Source organism: Grampus griseus, assembly GCF_964374135.1.
Source record: "Grampus griseus genome assembly, chromosome: 1".
NCBI lineage: Eukaryota > Metazoa > Chordata > Mammalia > Artiodactyla > Delphinidae > Grampus > Grampus griseus.
In genome coordinates, this window is record NC_139017.1 from 57,818,377 (window position 1) to 57,835,942 (window position 17,566).

The 17,566-nt window shown below is 34.0% G+C and overlaps 1 protein-coding gene across 5 annotated transcripts in view; it reads right to left on the reverse strand.

The window, feature by feature from the left end:
- The window catches only part of COP1 (COP1 E3 ubiquitin ligase), a gene marked incomplete at its 3' end in the record, with an annotated part of 273,496 nt that overhangs the window by 130,938 nt on the left and 124,992 nt on the right, over positions 1-17,566 (reverse strand). For all 5 annotated transcript variants that reach the window (XM_082656826.1, XM_082656825.1, XM_082656827.1 and 2 more), the window contains exons 10-11: positions 15,724-15,838; positions 11,199-11,334 (exon numbers count right to left, since the gene is read on the reverse strand). In XM_082656826.1, coding sequence (XP_082512952.1) covers positions 11,199-11,334; positions 15,724-15,838 — 251 coding nt within the window. The remainder of the gene's footprint in view (positions 1-11,198; positions 11,335-15,723; positions 15,839-17,566) is intronic.

The following is a 17,566-nucleotide window of genomic DNA, read 5'->3' on the forward strand; positions in this document are numbered from 1 at the left end:
GCCATATGAGACTGCCACAGGTTAAATTCTGTATAGGTGAAGTGTAAGCATAATATCAAACTATTATGAACACTAGATTTAACTCAGATAAAGGGGAAAAAAATCAAAATAGTACATGTGTACAACTGCTCCTAGAGTAACAGCCATTCTTACCTAAGTTTTAAATGTCTGATGTTAGCAATATATAGGCAGATTACCACATCTAAGACAAATAATGGTACACTGAAGTTGCCTTTGTCAAATATTTATATTATAAAACACTTCACCAGATTGTTTTCTGTATACTGATATCATAGTTATTTCTAAGTTGCAGTAAACTGCAGTCCTACTAAATTCACACTAGTGACAAGATGGACAGAGACTTTGATTTTACTTGAAGGAAACCAGAATATCACCCCCAAATATGCCTCTTTGACATACAAATTATTTTGAGCTGAAGGCAACTAAAAGGCAGCAAATGAAGAAAAAGCTCTCTCCATCCTTCCTCTCTTTCTGCCTAAAAGCAGGGTATAAATGCTCTTTACTGGACACTCTAGACTCTTAAAAGCCCACAGATGGCACTAGAGGAATCTGCAAACAAATTAGTTCCCTCTGTGTATTTACCTTCCCACAGCTTGCTGTCCTTGGAAGCCTAAAACTGCTTTCCTCTGTCCTGTCTTTATTCTACGGATTATTGTTGTTTGTTAAAGATGCAATGTAAGCCAGAGTTCTAAGCCACCTCTCTGAGTTACTCACTTCCCTGCGTTTCTCCCATGTATATATGAAATATAAATATTAATAAACTTCTGTTTTTCTTTTGTTATAGGGATCCCAGCCAAAATCTCAGAAAAGTAGATGGAAAAGGATTTTTCCTCCCCTACATAACCTCCTGATTAAGTCAAAAGTGCAAGAAACAGTGAATAAAGAGATTACATTTAAGAACATATTTTTTTCAAATTTTAAAAGGTTCAAAACTTCCCTCTCAACCCCACAAAATGTGCACCCTACTTACTGGCAGCCCAGTGACTCACTTCTATATCAAAGTGAGATGGTCCTCCAGCAAGAGTAAGAGTAGGCTTCCTTTTAAGAACTCAGCTTTGCAGGTTAATTATTAACATGAAATATCAATATTTTAGATGTTAAAGACCTCAATCCCAATTTTCACTATAAACTTTGTTCACCAAAAATTACTACAACAACTTGGAGAGAAAAAAAGATACTTTATTTGTTCTTGGTTCTCTAAGCTAGAGTCTCCCTATCACTGTGCAGCAGGTAAAACAAATTAAGTTAAACATGTGATTAATCCCCTCTGTCCTTAGGACAGTTGATTATAAGCTGGTTCTCTAACCCAGCCCTCACTCAACTGTTCCAAGAACAGAAGGAATAAATGTCTTGGTACAAATGCAACCCATTCACAGCACACTATGACAACTTATTGGTTAGGAAACTATAGACTAAATGGGTTTTTTTTAACCTTATTTTCTTTGATTCATGAACTATAAAAAATAAATAATGATGGTCTTCTCCTAAAGCATTAAAATGATAAATATTTCCTATTAGAAGTAAATTTCTTCTACTGGAAGTAAATATCTTCTTTGTAAAGCTCTTAACCTAAGACAGTGTCCCCAAAGTGCTGTCTCAGACTAGCAGCATCAGTATCTCCTGAGAATGTTAGAAATTCTTGGCCCCAGCACAGACTACTGCATCAAAAACTCTGGGAGTGGGCTCAGCAACCTGTGTTTTAACAAGCCCTCCAGCTATGTCTGAGGCCTACCAAAGTTTGAGAACCATTGTCCTTAGGCATGTTGGTAAATCTGAAACAGTAAGAATATTGCCTAACATTTACTTAGTAGTTACAGTGTGCCACACAAAATGCTAAAAAATTTCAAATAAGTTCTCATTTCATCTCATTTTAAAAGGATGAATTGAAACTACTGCTAATTAGGCTAGATAGCTGAAATAAATAAAATTATTTTTTTAAACTACATGAGATTTCACTCATTCAAATTGGTCTTCTTTGTCCCCATTCCAAATTAGTAATTTTACTATAAAGATTTACAAAGGTCTTCCCCTATAGAGGTATTCTCTTCTCTATCATTCAACACGTGTGAATAATTACATTCCCTTATTTCTCCTCCACATGTTTTATCCAGAGAAGCTGCAAACCAAGCTTTATCTTCCCCCTAAACTGAAGCACGTACAATGATAGCCAGCCTTTAACAACAATTACTACTTCTACCACAAACTTTAGCAAGACATTATGAAAGACAGGATTTTGAACACAATGAAGTAACAGCAAAAAGTATATTAATGGCACTTCCTATCTTAAAAATCAAGTAGAGAAATAATAATCTATAGAAATTCAGAAGAAAAAACTTAAAAGAACCACTTCAAATACTTCCAGGAACCTGAAAGTCATAGCCTAAAGTGAACTCCCTCTTTAGTCAACTCCCTCAGCATTTTATCAGATCCCGACAAGCATTTATTATTTATTTTTTACCTTGCATTTTAGTTTATTCTACAACTGAGTCAACAAACAGGAGAGTCCATTAGATATCAGGTAAACTACCCAGTGTTACAAGTACAAAGATGAAAAAGAATTCCCTGCCAAAGGTGCAATTACCTCTCTGACCACCGTCTCCATAGCACCCCCGCCCCCGCCACTTGCTCTCTATTCTCACAACCCTTCATTCTTGTCCTCTACAAAGGTGATTCCACCACTTCTGCCTCTTTCTCAGACCTCTCCTATCTTTATTTCCTTCAGTATGCAGTTTAAATTCCACGGTTCATAAGTTTAATCATTTTCATCATCTAATATCTTCTTCTTTCACAGTCAAACATGAACACTAACCACCCTTTCTACCTGTCACTCTGAGATGACATATGGAAAAAGCATAAACTCTTAAGAGAAGAACTCCTTTATCTCCTTGTCACTAAATATACAAACATGCCTGCCTTTGAACCCATTCTCTGCTCCTTCCCTCCTATTATGGAGGAGGAAGTGTCCTCCCTTCTAATGAAAGCAAAAAGTCTTACTTTGCTTTGGATTCAATCCTGCACATGATCTAATTCTACAAATTATCTCATGTTTCCTCATTGGTTTTCATGGCAATAAAGTCTCCTACTTTTCATTTTCATCTGAGAACCTTCTTGATCTGCTTTATGGGTTCCTCCTCGCCTACCTGATCTTTAAATGTTGGAGCTCTATGAGTCTACAACCATGATGTCAATTATCAACTGTACAAATTCCCATATTCATAGACCTCTTCTCTGTACAACCAAAGAGCCTATGCATAATCTCCCATGTGCCTCCTTACCTTTAAACCTACTCTTCTTCCAGTATCCCTATCTCTGTAAATAACACCAATATTTTTCAGCCGAGCTCCTCAAGCTTAAAGCCTGGAAGCTATCTTCCTCTCCTTCAAGGACAACACCCATCAATCATCAAGTTTTGTCTACCTTAGTCTCCAAATATTTTTTTAAATATTTATTTATTTATGGCTGCATCAGGTCTTAGCTGCAGCACGTGGGATCTTTCATTGCAGTACGCAGGCTCTTTGCTGTGGCGCATGGGCTTCTCTCTAGTTGTGGCATGTATGCTCAGTAGTTGTGGTGCATGGGCTTTCTAATTGTGGCATTTGGGCTCTCTAGTTGTGGTACGCAGGCTCAACAGTTGTGGTGCATGGGCTTAGTTGTCCCGGGGCATGTACGATCTTAGCTCCCTGATCAGGGATGAACCCGCATCCCCTGCGTCCGAAGGAAGGATTCTTAACCAATGGACCACCAGGGAAGTCCCAAGTCCCCAAATATTTTTTAAATACTTCTTCACCTAAGCCCCACTGACCTTACCCTAGTACAGGTCACAGGCCATCATCATGTACTGATGCTATGCCTGGCCAGTTTCAACAATCACCTATATATTGGATCTCCCTACTTCCTATTCTTGCTTCTTTCAAATCCATTCTCCATGTTGTACCCACTAGATGCTTTCATAGCACTTACAACACTTTATTCTATATATTGGCTTATAGGTTTGCCTTTCCACTATTCTGTGTATCACTCTTATTTGTACTCTCAGCACTTAAAATATCTGTTATGAATAGGTACAATTTTAAAAAATTAAAACAAAAACAATATCCTAGAAAAATACAGGTGAACATATACATATAACTGATCTCAGGATTACAGAAAATTTTTCTTGATTAAAAAAAAGAAAAGAAAAACTAGAGCTTAGTTTTAAAACTAAGAAGAGCATACGGCAACGACCTCCCGATGAAGCCTATTCCACTTCTACACACTGCTGACTACAAAGATCTTCCTTATATTAACCTTAAAATGTGGCTTCCAGCCGTTAGTCCTACTTTTATCTCTTGGTACCAAACAGAACCATTCTACTTCCTCTTTTACTTTGATTATTTGAAGAGAGTCATAGGTTAACAAACTCTACTCTTCTCCAGGTAAATAATTTTATCATGAATAAAAGGCAGCATTCTAATTCTAAGCCTTTGTTGTAGGCATCTGTTTTATGTTCTGATTAGTGACAAACTTACTAGTCTACTAAAATCTCAAATGCTAGCCTAACTAACACTTTCTTTGTGGTAATAAGCGTAAAATGATTTGAGTTTATGGTTTCACTATGTACTACTGACAAGCCTCAGCATAAGCAAGGGCAAAGGAAAATAAACAGGAAAAATAAGAGGAATTGAGATGAGAAGAGGAAAAAGATAGGAAAGAGGCTATGGGGAAGGGAGAGGATGTAGCAATTTCTAACGCTTAAACTTAGACTGTGTGTATTTCATCTTTAGCCTGTATCTTGAATTGTCACAGAAGTAGGAAACTCATTAACACATGCTGACAATCTTGGACGCTTCTATTTTAAGTTGTTAACATTAACTTATTTTTCTGTCATGTGTCATTGGTGATTTACAGACTTCTTTTTTAGCCTAGGGATACTTTCTTCAAAGGAATACTTATCAGAAAGCAAATATGTAAAAGCAGGTTAAGGTAGACAACTGCTAGAGCCCCGCCTGCTCTGGGTCCTCCCAGAGCATGCAGCATGTTTTCCATTCATTCATGCATTCATTCAACAACTATTTACTAATGGGCACCTACCATGTGCCAGGCATGGAGATGCAGCGGGAAGTAAGGCAGATAAGACGCCCTCCCTGATGAAGCTTCAAGCCTAGAACACAATTTTTTAAATTACTGCTTTAAAAAACTGGTCCTGGGCCAAATTCTGAAGAAAAAAAAATCCTTTCCTCTGCACTCCCACTCCTCCCATTTCTCATCAACCCCAGATGGCCCGATAACTCTTTAGACAATAACAGAAATATCTTCTGACAAAAAGAGAAGTGCATAAGTCATCCTAAAAATCATACATCCTTACCAAGTAGTTAATTACCTGGAGACAACCTATTTTTAAGTACAAATTTAAAACTCACAGCATTCTACAATAAAGCATATATTAAAAGGTACCCTAAACCTGGATCAGCACTGACTATCATTATAAACTGAAGTTTAGTAAAAAAAACAATCCTTATAACTGGCTACTGCAAAAAAAATAAATATTTAACTTGAATACTTTCAAACTATGGCAAAAGTGACACTGGAACGTCATATCTATATTAAATTAAAAATAAAAAATTTTCATTATCGAGGCCAAGTTAGACAAGACAGTAATAAGGATACAAAGTATCAGAAACTCAAAAGAATTACTTCTTTTGTTTGTCTCAAAAGTAAAGTGCTTTCAGAAACTTTTCCCAAGGTTTCAACAGATCCAGAAGGGACAAAAGAACAGCAGAACACAGGGCCCAGAATGCCTTAGTTCAAATCTTAGTTCTGTCATTTACTAGCACTGTGTTGATCTTGGACTAGTTAGAAAATTTCTCTCTACCTCAATTGCTCATCTGTAGAATGAGATTAACAGCAATGCCTTACTCCACAGTAAAGATTAAATGAGTTAGTGAAATACTTACAAGGTCATGTAAAATACTTACAATGGTGTCTGAAGAAAAGTAATCAAACACTACATTACCAGCAGCAAAAAAATGCCACAATATATAATCATTTTCTTCTTATGAATTTACTAATGCCTGATGTAAGTCTATTTCAAGAGTTTGAGAAAATATAAGCAAAACTGTTAAGATAATCTGTAAACTACAGAGGGAGTGTATAACAATTTTAACCAAAACAATCTAGGTATGCAACGTTCAAACCAAGAATTCAACAGCCATTGCTACTAAGTATTCAGTAAGTTTAAACAATACAGTTTCATTCCTCTCTGGTGGTCATGAATACCTAATTCAAGAAAAAAATGCAAAATGTTCCATTACTGCTATGTGTAAGAAAAGTTCTCTATCCTTTCTATTATTTGGTGACGTTAACCTAGGACCATCTAGTATTTATGAGAATGAACTTCACTATAAGCCACTGATTTCCATACCTTGTCTATTGTCTATTAGTTGAGACATTGTCAAAGTAAACAAATGCTGCCACCTTGTGGACTCATGAGTATGGTGTTAAATAACCCAAAGTGATCCATAAGCAAAGGAAGACAAATTTTAAAAGTGAAAGTTTCCGGTTCAGCTTTTTCTCTCAGTGAGATTCTCACCACAATAAATGACCAATACTAAATACATGTCATGCCATTTTACAGTAAGAATAATTTATTTTACAATGTAATGAAATAATGCACCAAATTCAACATTATTTGTCATCTCTAACAAGTCTTCACCCCTCTTTCCAAAAGAAATTCATTAAATGTCCTAATTTGCAAGGAATTAAAAGTCTTTAAAATGAATTTATTATCAATGATGTGTCTGAATGTGAGAAACTAGAAAAAGCAAAAAATCACCAGGATTGTGAAAGTTTCAAAGTCCCTTCAATACTATGGATACTATGTTCCTCTGCTGCTGCCTACTATAGTCCTTCAAGCGTTCTGCCTGATAAACTTCCTGAATTGGAAATTTTTCCTTCAGAAATGTTAATTCAATGTAAATAGGAGAAAAGAATGGATGTCAACATGAAGATGAAAAAACTAAAGGTACCTTTAAATTTTTTATTTTGCTTGACATATTTTGATATAACTAATCTCACCTTCAGTAAGTTATTTTTCTAAACTGAAATCTTGTCTTCCTATAACAGTAAATGTCTGCCTCAGAAAACATAGCACTCTGATATAAATGTCTTTATATGATCAAGGTTTACTTATTTTTTAAAAAACAAAATTACATTATATCAAGCTAAAATGGCTTTCAGGAATGAAGAATAGCTAGCTCTTACTCTTTTTTGAATACCTAGAGATGTATAACCAATCCTACATTTTCTAACTAGAAATGCTGCTTTTGTAATATGAAGTTAAGAAGGAAATTTTTATTTTGTTTTTGGTTTTTTGTTCACTTTTAAATGGAGAAGAAAATACAATATAGGATGAATTCACAATGGTCAGGGACATTAATTGTTATTACAACAGAGTTCTAATCTGCATTACATTTCAGTTGGGTAGAGCCATATAATTATAAGTGTGTACATACCAGATCAGTATTATTTCTTCTATAAAGGCACTGAAATAAAATTGAGAGGTCTCCTGAATCCAAGCATCAAAGCTGGCCTGTTCATGATTACACTCCTAGCCTCTCCCACACTAGGTAGTCAATGAATTTTTGTTAAATAGGTTAATTACTAATTTAATTAATTAGTTAAACAAAACCCACAATTTACTGCATTTTAAAACTTTAATCACTCCAGTGCCTGATTAGGAAAACTTACACAGCCAACATATAGAAAAATAAATAAATGTATGATTTTTGTCTTGTTACCAAGTTAAACAACAAGCTTGAATACAATAAAAGATTTAATGCAATAGTCTCTTTAGCTAATGGCCTGAAGTTCAAGATCAATATTCATATACATAAATAAAAATCTCAGTCATGAAAATGGAAAAGCACATGTAGTTTCAGTAATTTTTAAAAAGCTAAAAATTGTCAAATTCCTGATACACATCAAAAACATTTTTTTTAAGGCTTCTTCATTCTGTCTAGAAAATTTGAACATGGACTAGCAATTTGATGATTCCAAGGGACTACTGCTAATTGTGTTAGAGGTGATAAAGCCCCGTGGTTATACAATATCCATATTTTAAGACATAGAGATTCTTAAGAATCTACAGTTGAAATGACGTAATACCTGGGATTTGCTTCAAAATACTTAAGCAAAGAAATTAGGAATGAAGAGTATAAACAAAGCAAGTATAGCAAAATTTGGATCACTGATGAGTCTGGGAGATGACTGTATAAAGGATTATATTCTTTCCATCTTTATGTATATTAGAAAATTTATTTAAAAATTTTAAAGAATGGTCAAGATGATGAAGATAAAAATAATATAAATTAATAACAAAAAGATAACTAGAAAACCCCAATATTTGAAAACTAATGTCTCAGTAATCCATGAGTCAAAATAAAATGAAATTTGAAATTTAAAAGATTTTTGAAATGAGTGAAAATGAAAAATATCATATCCTTGATATAATAACAATAAACAATCTAAAAAGAAAATTACAGAAACAATTTCATTTACACGAGCATCAAAAAAATATTTAGGAATTAACAAAGGAGGTGACTTGTACAATGAGAAGTACTAAACACTGCTGAAAGAAACTAAGATATAAATGAAAACATACCCCATGTTCATGGACTGGAAGGCTGAATATTGTTGTCAAATACTACCCAAAGTGATCTACAGATTTAATGCAATTCCTATCAAAATCCCAATGACTATTTTTTTCAGAAATAGAAAAGCCCATCCTAAAATTCACACGGACTTCCAAAGGACCTGAAGTAGCTAGAAGACTCATACTTCCTGATTTCAAAACTTACTACAAAGCTACAGTAATCAAAAAACATAGATAAAAACAGACATATACACCAATGGAATAGAAGAGAGAACACAGAAATAAACCCTTGCATATGTGGTCAAAGGATTTTTGACAAGAGTGCCAAGACCATTCACTGGAGAAAGGACAGCTTTTTCAAAAAATGGTTCTGAGAAAACTAGATATTCACACGCAAAAGAATGAATTTAGATCCTTACCTAAAACTATATACAAAAATTAATTCAAAATGGATCAAAAACCTAAATCTAAAACCATAAAACTCTTTTCACAACTTGGGATTTGGCAATGATTTCCTGGATGTGACACCACAGGCACAAGCAACAAAAGAAAAAATAGACAAATAAGACTTCATAAAAATTTTTAAACTGTATGCATTGACAACAGACAATATCAAGAGTAAAAAGGCAACCCACAGAATGAGAGAAAATATTTATAAATCTGATAAAGGATTAATATTCAGAATATATAGAAAGCTCCTGAAACCAACAATAAAAAACAAACTCAATTTAAAAATGGACAAAGGACTTGAAAAGACATTTTCCCGAAGAAGATATACAAATGACCAATAAGCATGTGAAAAGACATTTAACATCAGTAATCATTAGAGAAATTCAAATCAAATCTAGGCAATCAAACCTAACCTCATACCCAGCAGAATGGCTACAATCAAAAAACCAAAATAAATACTGGCAAAGATGTGGAGAAATTGGAACCCTTAGGCTCTGCTGGTAGAAATGCAAAATGGTATAGCCCTGGTGGAAAATAGTATGGCAGTTCCTCAAAAAATTAAAAATAGAATGACCATTTGATCCAGCAATTCCATTTCTGGGTATATACCCAAAAGAATCGCAAGCAAGGTCTCAAAGAGATAGTCTTGCCCATGTTCACAGTAGCATTATTCACAGTAGCTAAAACATGGAAGCAACACAAGTATCCATTGACAGACAGATGACCAAAATGTGTTATATACATGCAATGGAATGTTATTCAGCCCTTTAGGAAGGAAATCCTGACATATGCTATAGCATGGATGTACACTGATGACACCACACTAGTGAAATAAGCCAGTCACAAAAAGACAAATATTGCACCATTCCACTTATATGAGATACTTGCAATAGGCAGAATCATAGACAAAGAAAGTAGAATGGTGGTTGCCAGGACTAGGGGCAAGAGGGAACAAGGAGTTGTTGTTTAATGGGTACTGAGTTTCAGTTTTACAAGATGTCAAGTATTAAAGAGATGGATGGTGATGACAGCTGCACAGTATTATGAATGCATTTAATACCACTGAACAGTTATTAAGATGGTAAATTTTATGTCATGTGTATTTTACCAGAATAAAAAAAAATTTGGAAAAAAGACAAGATATCTATCATATCAAAATTTGTGAGATGCAGTTAATGCAACACTTGGAGGGAAATTTATAACACAAATTATCTATATTAGAAAAGAAGAAAGGTTTCGACTCAATCACTTCAGTTTCTCCCTTAAGAAACTAGAAAGATAAGAGCAAATTACTCCTAAAGAAAGCAGAAAATGGGAAATAATAAAGTTAAGAGTAGAAATCAATGAAACAGAGAACAGAAAAATAGTATCAATAAACCAGGAGCTGGTTCTTTGAGAAGATAAATAAAATTGAAAACTTCTAAGCCAGACTATTAAGTATAAAAAAAAAGGGAAACAAATTTCTGAAATCAAGGATGAGAAAGGAAAAATCATTACAGAATCTAAAGAAATCAAAAGGATAATAAAGGAATACTATAAACACTTGTATGCCAGTAAATTCAATAACCTAGATGAAATGGACAAATTCCTTGAAAGGCACAAACTAAAAATAATGCTCAATCAAGAAGAAATGGATAACCTGATTAGCCTTACATCTCTCCTAAAAATTGGATTTGTATTTAAAAATCTTCCCTCAAAGAAAACTCAAGACCAAGATGGCTTCACTGGGGAATTGTACAAAATATGTAAGGAAGAACTAACACCAATTCTTTACAAACTCTTCTAAAAAACTAAAGAGGAGAGAGCATTTATTAGGAGAGCACATCTTGTCATTAAAACCACACAAAAGAATTACAAGAAAACAAACTGCAGCCCTATGAGGCGGATACTAACAATCATTACATTTTAGAGATAAATTGAGGACTAAAGAGATTTAGAAACTTGCCTAAGACCGCAGAGCTAAAAATTGGCAGGCAAGCTGGATTTCACAACAGAGGCTCTTAACCATAACACTATAACTGTTTCTCTAATTCAATTAAATTCTAGACACTCCTGCAAAAGAAAATAGTAAGAAAATAGTATGCTGCCCCATACTTACCTAGAAACTATGCTGGAACCATTATAGAGATCACTAGCATATGATAATGTAGCCAAAGGTCGTACTGAATTATATCGAGTAAACTTGGACAAGCATTCCTGAAATTCATCCAACTGGCTTGCAGTTCGACTGTCATCTATATGAAGAAAACAAAATAAAATAAATGAATTGAACTGAAACATAAGTCAAACAGCAATATCCACAGACTAAAAACTATATACTAAACACAAACAACAACTCTTCAAGAGTACTTAGAGAGGACTAACATACACAAATTATTGAGCTGATTTTTCTACTTTTAAAAAAAATTTCTCAGTGGTTCTTGAAAGACACAGTCTCTTTCAACACCAGTAAGAACATACTGTGAATTCTTTTTCTTTTTTAAGCAATAATTTCTTGCAAAAACAAAAAAAAAGTACCTCTGATCAAGAGACGTTAAATCATTTATTAAAACAAAATCCCTTATCAATGAAGAAGGTGAGGGTGGAGAGACAAGTACATATACTGGACAGGGTATTTGTTAAAGGAACATGTTTACAGGGATACATCTTCATGTTCATGTTTACTTATAGTCAAAACACAATAATAACATAATTTAGATTAAAAATAGATTTTTAAGTAAAAAGAAAGTGAAATATTTGTTCACATAATACTTCGAAGTGTTTCAAATCCAATTATGGGACGAGAGTAAAAACTGCAGTGTATGAATTACTAATTTTCAAAATCAAACTTAAAATAGGTTCACTCGGGCTTCCCTGGTGGCGCAGTGGTTGAGAGTCTGCCTGCCGATGCAGGGGACACGGGTTCGTGCCCCGGTCTGGGAAGATCCCACATGCCGCGGAGCGACTAGGCCCGTGAGCCATGGCCACTGAGCCTGCGCGTCCGGAGCCTGTGCTCCACAACGGGAGAGGCCACAACAGTGAGAGGCCCGCGTACCACAAAAAAAAATAAATAAATAAAAATAAAAATAAATAAATAAATAAAATAAAATAAAATAAATAAATAAATAAAAATTGGTTCACTCAAATGTCTTGGTGAATATGGAAAACAATAATTCCATCCAATAGAACTCTTTACAAATACTTTAAGTAAAGTCCATTTCAGTAAACTATTCATAACTAAATGATGTAGAATTTAAATCACAAAATCAGGTTATAAAGGACCTGAGAAGACAGCTAATTTACTCTCCAATGTAGAAACAGGCCTACAGTAAAAGCATGAATAAAAACATTGTTTTTCAAAACTGCTTGAAGTTTGGACTTGCGTTTTCCCTTCCAAAGAAAGAAAAGAACACAATTACTTTAGTTAGCTTTCTATATTGAAACTTGAAATAAGCCTGTTATAACACAGTGTTTTCATACCTTCTTCCTTATTCTTAGCTCATATACATATACACACACAGAACATTTTTAAGGTAAACTTTTGTGATTTCCCTTCTTAAATGTCCTCTGAAAATACTAGTAAGTAAAAAGAAATTAAGCTGTAAGAATCATTAAGTCAAAAGAGTTACTATTACTCTACTATATGATATATAATAAAGAATTTATTTATTTTATCTGGAGATTTCCAGTTATCTTGAATTGCTGACATGAAGTACTTTATCTAACAATTATTATAAAGAAAAACAAACAATTATTTGAGGAAACTAAGTAAGCTTCTATCCCTAATATTTTACATTTTAAAGATTTAAACACTAACTTAACATAGTCATCTAACAACCTACATTAAAAGGGCTCAATTTTGTAGTGTTTCCATTCTAGAAAACACAAAAGGAACAAACCCAATTAGCATGAAATATCAAGATGTTATTGAGCTAAAGTACTTGGTCCACAAAAATTATTCTCAGGAAATTCAACAAATGATAAATAAAACATAGGTTATTGCAAAAGGGGGGGGGGTATCAACTGCACTGCAAAGTGGTTTGGATACAACATGCATCCAACCATGTAACTGGTTCTTTTTATATATAACCCTATTACTGTGAGCTACGTAATGCAGTAAATACTGAAAAGACAGTTACTTTATAGCTAACCATTTAAAAATTGTTTTAATATTAATATATTCTTTCAACATTTTGACATCAATCCCTAAGTACATAAAATTCACAAGCATTCAAGAATGTCTATTCTGCAGAAGATCACAATCCTTTTCTAGGGTAGTTGAACTTCCAGCCATCATATCCACTCATTTAACACCTACTTTCAACAGAAGTTATAAAAATAACACTAAAAGCAGTTATTTCAGTATCTGAAAGCACAGGGATTAGATTTCACTTATCTGGTTGTAAAAAGGTAGGATTTTGTTTGCTTGGTTGGTTTCTGATCAATACCCATACATATCTGATGGCATATCACCCCTCCTATTCTAATTACAGATCAGTTTGTAAAAGTGTGTTCAGTGTCTCTTCTCTCTTCTAATGCTTTATAATTTAGTTTCTCTTTCAATTACAATTAAGAGTTCAAAGCATTTTTTCTTAGTCTTCATGTCTCATTTTCATAGATGAAAATAAAAGTTGGGGATGGGGAGTGTGTTCTCATTTGAAAATATACAAAAGGACAATCAAACGCTTAGGTACCCCATTACAAAGAAGTTTAAATTTCCTCTTTGACAGCCAAGGACACTAAGAGGGACTCCATATTCAGCAATATGATCAGTGTAGACACTGCAAATTTGTTAAGTTAAATTTGAGATTCCTAAAAACTAAAGACAACATGTGTTAAGTACAATACAGCCATGTCTACAAAAATAAAAATCTAATCTTCCTCCTGGTTTTAACTTACTAGTCTACCTCCCTATAAAGCTATATCTCCAAAATAAATTAAATTGGTTTGTGATTACCTTTACTATCCCACAGCATGCTTATGCTATAGTTATTTACAAATTATTAATCAATAGCCTACTCCAATCTCTCTTTCCCATCTTGCTCTCTCTCTTTTTTTAATGTCTGTCATTTGCCTGTGGTTGTATTTCAACATCATACCAACAAATAACATCTGAAAGGGTTAACATGAACCCTCTGCCAGTCAGTAGAATGTAGGTCTAAGACCACTTTCAATGTAACAGCTTCCTACTGTAGTTTACAGACTATTACAGAAGTTTAATAAGGGGCTCAATTCTCAAGACAATGCAATGAGAGCTTTGCATCTGTATGAAAACTGTTGACTATTAATTTCAAACACACTTAAAAACAAAGTTTGGCTTTCTTCTAGTCTTCAGAGGAAAAATGCTATGTGAATCTATATACATTTTTCTGCCACCTCCAGTCCTGAGGCAAATTTCTCCAAAGATTCTCTCTCTATAATGTGTGGATTATAATACAAACATGCCTATTGAAGAGAAAACCAAGGAAAAATTTTTAACAATTAATAAAATAACAGACATTTTTTCCTTGGGGGTCCTCATTTTGAGCAGGTGTATTACAAATGACATCAATTAATTGAGAATCTAACTTATACCAAGCATTGTATTTTACATGCATCATCTATAAACCTTAAAAAAAAAAAACCCTGCTGGGTTGGTATAAATGTCCCTACCGCACTGGTGAGCAAAGACACCAAGAAAGGCTAAAGATCAGAGAACTAACAAAAAGGGAACAGAACTCGGTTACTTTTCTATAGCAATAAAAATATTCTATACTATTGTGTACAAATCTTTGCATAAGTTATTTCCTCTACTTTGGATATGTTTCTAATTACCTTTTTTAGTTAATTAATACTAGCCTTGACTAAATACAACATCTCTGAAATCCCTACAGGAATCATTTTCTCACATTTCTCCATTTTCAACATAGCACGGCTTTTTCACTCCCAGTTATATTAGTGGATATTCTTCTCTATTCCCTTAATGCCCTTTTCATATGTATATAACATAAAATATCACATAGAATTATTATTATTATTATTTTTTTTTTTTTTGCGGTACACGGGCCTCTCACTGCTGCGGCCTCTCCCGTTGCGGAGCACAGGCTCCGGACGCGCAGGCTCAGAGGCCATGGCTCATGGGCCCAGCCACTTCACGGCATGTGGGATCCTCCCGGACCGGGGCACGAACCCATGTCCCCTGCATTAGCAGGCAGACTCGCAACCACCGCGCCACCAGGGAAGCCTGACACATAGAATTATTTACCTGTTGCTTCCCCCCACTAAATTCATAATACTGCTTGACGACAAGAACAAGTACTTTCATCTTTTTATTCTTAGCACAGAGGATAGTGCTTACAACTTAATAAATGTTGAAGAATAGAAGGCAACTGAATGGAACTTATTTTTGCTAGCTACATATTCATGGCTGATTTGTTTTTAACTTTATACAGCTCACTATATACAGATAAAAAATTCCCAAATAAAGAAAGAGAACAAAAATAGATATGGAAAAGCAATGTTCTCCAAGATGTCTAAGAACCTACACAATACTGTGCTAGACTATGTTGAAAACAGACACTTTTGCTTTCCATAAATCCAGCATAAGAAGCTAGATTTGGATATGAAACATGAATCTGAGATATTTTAAGAAGTCCTGAATGTACCTGAGATACGAGACATCCTTGTAGAAAAGTAACATTGCTCTAAGTCTTCAAAATGAGCAGTGAGTCGTTTTCGTCTTGATGCTAATGTGCTGTTATACCAGGGCTGTTTCTTTGTCTAAGGTGATAACAAGAAAAGACACTTGTAACTCAGAACAAATCATACTATTTCTCTGCACAGAATATCCAAATGCTTGAATATTTAATTTCAAAAGTTCACATTAAAATACTTACAAATAGCAAAATCCCATAGTTCTTAGACCATATTTCGAATTCTTATTTTAAAGGGAAAATAGGTCAATTTTATGAGAATAAAATGAGAAGCTTCTTTCAACTCTCCAAATTAAATGAAGATAGAATCTATTATAAGGGCTATTCTAAAAAGTATAATTTTGAGAATTTTACTTTAATATGCATCAATTGTTAGAAAACAATTACCAAAAGAAAACTAATTACTGCTTCATCATCCCTATATTGCAACCTATACCTTGTGAATAACAGGAAGACTGCTTGGCTGTACAGAATAGGTATTTAAATTAACACTGATTATTAGGTTAAGGGGTAGTTAATATGTATAGTTTGACATATACATTAGAAGACCCAAATAACTAAATCACACACACATATATATATATATATATATACACACACACACACACATACTTAGAGAACAACAACAAATCTGAAATATACTGGCATATAAATCTTATTTAAAAAGTTTATAATCCTAAATATATAATACTACCAACACCATGTTAAATAAAAGGGTATGAAAACCCTTCCACAAATGGTTACTATTATGCTTGTGGCACATTAACAGATAAAGAGATAAGACACAAAATGAGATCCTGAGATGACACAAGTTCACCAATAAGAATACCAGAACTGCAAATGTATTAAGTAAGAAATATTAAGTTACTACAATGAACAAAAAACACTTATCTAAAGTGAACTCCTGCTAAAAGTAAATGGTAACTAAGATATATTTTAAAGCTGCGCTTGGATCAAAAGAAAAAAAGGACTATTTTCCAAAAGATAAACAACCGAACAGTAAGCTGAACTCAGAGAGGTAACAGTAAACAAAATATAAGAGTGTAGAAAAGGGGAAACAAGGGGACAATCTGATTTGAGGACAAATACCTACGAAAGAACAAGTATTAGATTTGGAGAATAAAAAGAGAATTTCCAAAGTGGAAGACAAATCTGCAAAAATTACTCAAAATGAAGGAATAAAGTCAAGAAGAAAGAAAAATTTGTAAGACAAGAAAAGAGACATAGGAGACAGAATAATAAGGTTTATTCCAGAAAAAGATGTCAGAATAATAATAGTGAAGGTGATCCAGGACCTTGGAAAAAGAATGGAGACAATGATCGAAAAGATGTAAGAAATGTTTAACAAAATCCTAGAAGAATTAAAGAACAAACAAACAGATATGAACAATACAATAATTGAAATGAAAAATACGCTAGAAGAAATCAATAGCAGAATAACTGAGGTAGAAGAACGGATAAGTGACCTGGAAGACAGAATGGTGTAATTCACTGTTGTAGACCAGAATTAAAAAAATGAATGAAAAGAAATGAAGACAACCTAAGAGACCTCTGGGACAACATTAAACGCAAAGACATTCGCATTATAGGGGTCCCAGAAGGAGAAGAGAGAGAGAAAGAACCCGAGAAAATATTTGAAGAGATTAGAGTCAAAAACTTCCTTAACGTGGGAAACGAAATAAACACCCAAGTCCAGGAAGCACAGAGCATCCCAGGCAGGATAAACTCAAGGAGAAACACACCAAGACACATAGTAATCAAACTGGAAAAAAATAAAGACAAAGAAAAATTACTG